At 48.1% G+C, this 3,282-nt stretch overlaps 2 protein-coding genes across 16 annotated transcripts in view; both read left to right on the top strand.

Annotated features, from left to right (window-relative positions):
• Window positions 1-3,152, top strand: part of LOC125504489 (Down syndrome cell adhesion molecule homolog) — a 9,713-nt gene extending 6,561 nt beyond the window's left edge. Inside the window, exons 3-4 of one of the 15 annotated variants that reach the window (XR_007281525.1) lie at window positions 862-1,155; window positions 1,268-1,336. Coding sequence is in view for 14 of the 15 variants with exons in the window: in XM_048666573.1 (XP_048522530.1) it covers window positions 2,483-2,612; window positions 2,692-2,851 (290 nt within the window). In the remaining variant the exon portion in view is untranslated. The other 14 variants (XM_048666573.1, XM_048666575.1, XM_048666574.1 and 11 more) reach the window with 14 other exon arrangements.
• The window catches only part of LOC125504488 (multidrug resistance-associated protein 1-like), an 8,403-nt gene that overhangs the window by 1,726 nt on the left and 3,395 nt on the right, over window positions 1-3,282 (top strand). The window contains exon 2 of the mRNA XM_048666572.1: window positions 3,268-3,272. The gene's annotated coding sequence lies outside the window, so the exon portion shown is untranslated. The remainder of the gene's footprint in view (window positions 1-3,267; window positions 3,273-3,282) is intronic.

Genomic DNA, 3,282 nt, shown 5'->3' with positions numbered 1-3,282 from the left:
TGCTCCTGGATAGGTTTTTGCAGATCTTATTGAGTTTTGGAATCTGTTGGGTATAGCTATATAGTCGATTTGATTTCTAACTGTTTTTTCCGCAGAGTCTGCTGGCGATTTCCACATGTAGATTCTGCGAGGGGGGAGTTTGAATATGGTGTTACTGAGTAGTAAGTTATGATCCTGGCAGAACCCCTCTTTCGTTTCTTTCACCGAGTCCTAAATCCCCTGTGGCGTTGATGATTATACTGGGTGATCTAAATATGGTCTCGTTCCACTGGATGTTATTCTTAAAACATATGCGTTAATTGCACTGTCCTGCGCAAGATAACCCCGTCCCGATAGCGAGGTGGCGACAATATAGTTAACATGTAAATGTGGCTGCCTTATGGTGATTTTTCTAGAGCCCATAAGTAGCACTGTGCCGAAAGTGTCCTCCAAATCAAAATATGATGTGATCGAGTACAGTGAACGGTCCACCCTATCCTTGCTATGCCCCGCCCAAGGATTTCCCGCTCCCAACTTCAGGTAATTTGATTTATTATAGAACCGGTGGGTACGCGAGCCCCGAAGTTGTTGTCGAATGCGAAAACTTTGTGGTTTGAGTGCCGAGTAACAGAGGACGTGGCACTGTTGTGCCAGAGTCAGGGGTTTCCCACGCCAAAGTTCAGGTAAATTGACGCGCGTTTCTTTATAGAGCCGATAAGTTCGCGAGCGCCCACCCTTTCCTCCGATGTGAGGAGCACAACTATCGAAAAACACTTAACGCATGGGGTGACTCTGTTGTGTCAGGCTCAAGGGTTTCCCACACCATCGTTCAGGTAATTCATTGCAATGGCCTAAGACAAGGTTTTCCTGTTTTTTTCTAAGAGCCTGTTGGCACTCGAGCCCCGAAGCTCACGCAGGCCGATGCCAATTTCAAAGTTGCCTTCCGACCTGCGGGCTTGAATGTTCCGATTTTGTGTCAAGCTCAGGGGTTCCCCGTTCCGTCCTTCAGGTAATCAATGTTCAAATCAAACTAGTTTTTCCGTGATTAGAGCCAGTTGGCACCAGAGCGCCCAAACTAACTCAAGCAGACTCAAAACTGAAATCTGTTGAAAGAGAGTCTGGCTTTGACGTTCCTGTGCTCTGCCAGGCGCAAGGATTCCCCGTACCTTCATTCAGGTAAATTTGCATAGACAGGCTAGACATCTTTGCCAAGCGCAGCATCCTCCACCTGGCATTTGCCCAAGTTGATCCAACTCGTCTTGGATACTTCAAGGTTAATTTTTTATAGAGCCCATAGGCTTCAAACTTCCCACCTTCTCCAACGACATTAAACTGCTGGGTTACGACCGAAGTCAAGGGCAAAGCTTCGGAATGCTCTGTCCTGCTCAAGGTTTGCCCGTTCCAGCATTCAGGTAAACCTCACACGCGCCCTGCAGGCCACCACTTGTATAAAGCATGCCACCTAAGAGTGCTTACTAGTCGGTTGACCGCGTCTTTTTCTGGATATAGAGCCAGTGGGATCCAGGGCCCCCTCCTTTTCCACTGAATCAAAAATTTTCACCATGGACCGTCCATTGGCGGTTAATTTCGCCTTGTTGTGTCCAGCGCAAGGGTTCCCTAGACCACACTGTAAGTAAGTACTTGGTGTTCTTCCATGTAGAGCCTGTCGGTTCGCGGGCGCCCTCTTTCTCCACTGAATCTGAGGTATACACTATGAAGCGGCCCACGGGCACCACTTTGGCCTTGCTCTGTCCCGCTCAAGGGTTTCCCAGWCCCTTCTTCAAGTAAGTATTTCTGMTTTCTACCCCTTCAACAGTCCGCGGAGAGTCAAGGGTACCCAACAACTGCTTGCAAAGCCGCGCTGTTTTAAATGTAAACTTCTAGAACCAGTGGGGTCGAGAGCCCCGACTTTCTCCACAGAGTCCCAAATAATTTCCATGAAGCTTAAGTACCCACTCGGTGGTAATGTAGCCCTAATTTGTCCAGCTCAAGGATTTCCTACTCCCAAATTCAGGTGAGGTGCCTACTAGGGGTAGTGTTTAATGAGGCGCATGTTTTGCCAGAACCGGTAGGCTCAAGGAGGCCAGCATTGTCTTCGGAATCGGACATTTCAAGCCTCAAGCGGGCCCAAGGCGTTAACGTGGCCTTGCTCTGTCCAGCTCAAGGCTTTCCCAAGCCTGGTTACAAGTAAGTGTGTAAGTTTTTCGCGCCGAGTGAAGCAGGCCATTACTCGCTCTCAGCATCCCTGGGTAGAACGGCCGCCATTTAGGGCTATTTGCTTGTTTAGAGCCAGTCGGATCCAGAGCTCCGTCCTTTTCGTTTGAGTCCCAAATTTTGATCATTAAACGGCCCAGGGGATCGACGTTTGCCCTACTGTGTCCCGCTCAAGCGTTTCCGACTCCCACATTTAAGTAAGTTCGCAGTTTAATGTAGTCTATCCCATCACAAGGGTACCATTATTTTTGCTACCCGATTTTGAGATCCTCTGGGATTACGTGTGTAGAACCCATTAGTTCCAAAGCTCCTACATTTGCTACGGAATCCAAAGGCTTTATCCGTGTGTTCGACAAGGAGCTTGGCAAGAGCTTTGCCTTGCTCTGTCCGGCGCAAGGCCAACCAACTCCAATATTCAGGTAAATTACTTACTAACCATGCTCTTTAATCGGGGTGTTTAGTCAAGTGGTTTGGCGCTTTTCATTAAAATTCTTTTAGAGCCGACTGGGAAAATTGCGCCCAAAGTGCCCGGGCAAAAGTACGACGGAGGCAAAATTTATCTCACAGCTTTAAATCTCACTACCGTGCTCACTTGCGAAGTAGTCGGGTATCCGGTTCCGGCCTTCAGGTAGGTTCAACTTGCCGATTCTCTGTTTAACTTAAGCAAGTCCTGGTTCCAATGGGAAGGAACTCTGTCCCAACATGCAGGTGATTCAGTGGGCAAGAGCCTGAATAGTTTCCGTGTTTCCTTTAGAGCCCACTAATAATGTCGCCCCTAAGAAAGTGGGCGCGGAATTTGGCGGCTGGCGTGTCTTAAATGTTAACTCCAATGGGACCGCTTGGTTGACGTGCCAAGTGAGCGGATTTCCTGTTCCCAAGTTTCTGTAAGTACTCGAATTGACTTCGTCCGATCGCGACTTTACTATGTGTGTTAGGCTTCGGCGCAATTATTTTACTATCCACATTTCACTGAGAATCGATTCAAATTCATTCAAAAACTAATGGGTTTTTAGGCCGTCGTTCGGTAGAATTTCTTCCTGACGTTTCGCAAGCACGAGTGGCTTGCATCTTCAGAAGTGGTTTGCTTGA

This window comes from Dendroctonus ponderosae, unplaced genomic scaffold (assembly GCF_020466585.1).
Source record: "Dendroctonus ponderosae isolate FM_Combo_2020 unplaced genomic scaffold, Dpon_F_20191213v2 Dpon_F_20191213_5, whole genome shotgun sequence".
NCBI lineage: Eukaryota > Metazoa > Arthropoda > Insecta > Coleoptera > Curculionidae > Dendroctonus > Dendroctonus ponderosae.
The sequence above is the reverse complement of the archived record's forward strand: the minus strand, read 5'-3'. Positions and strand labels throughout refer to the sequence as shown.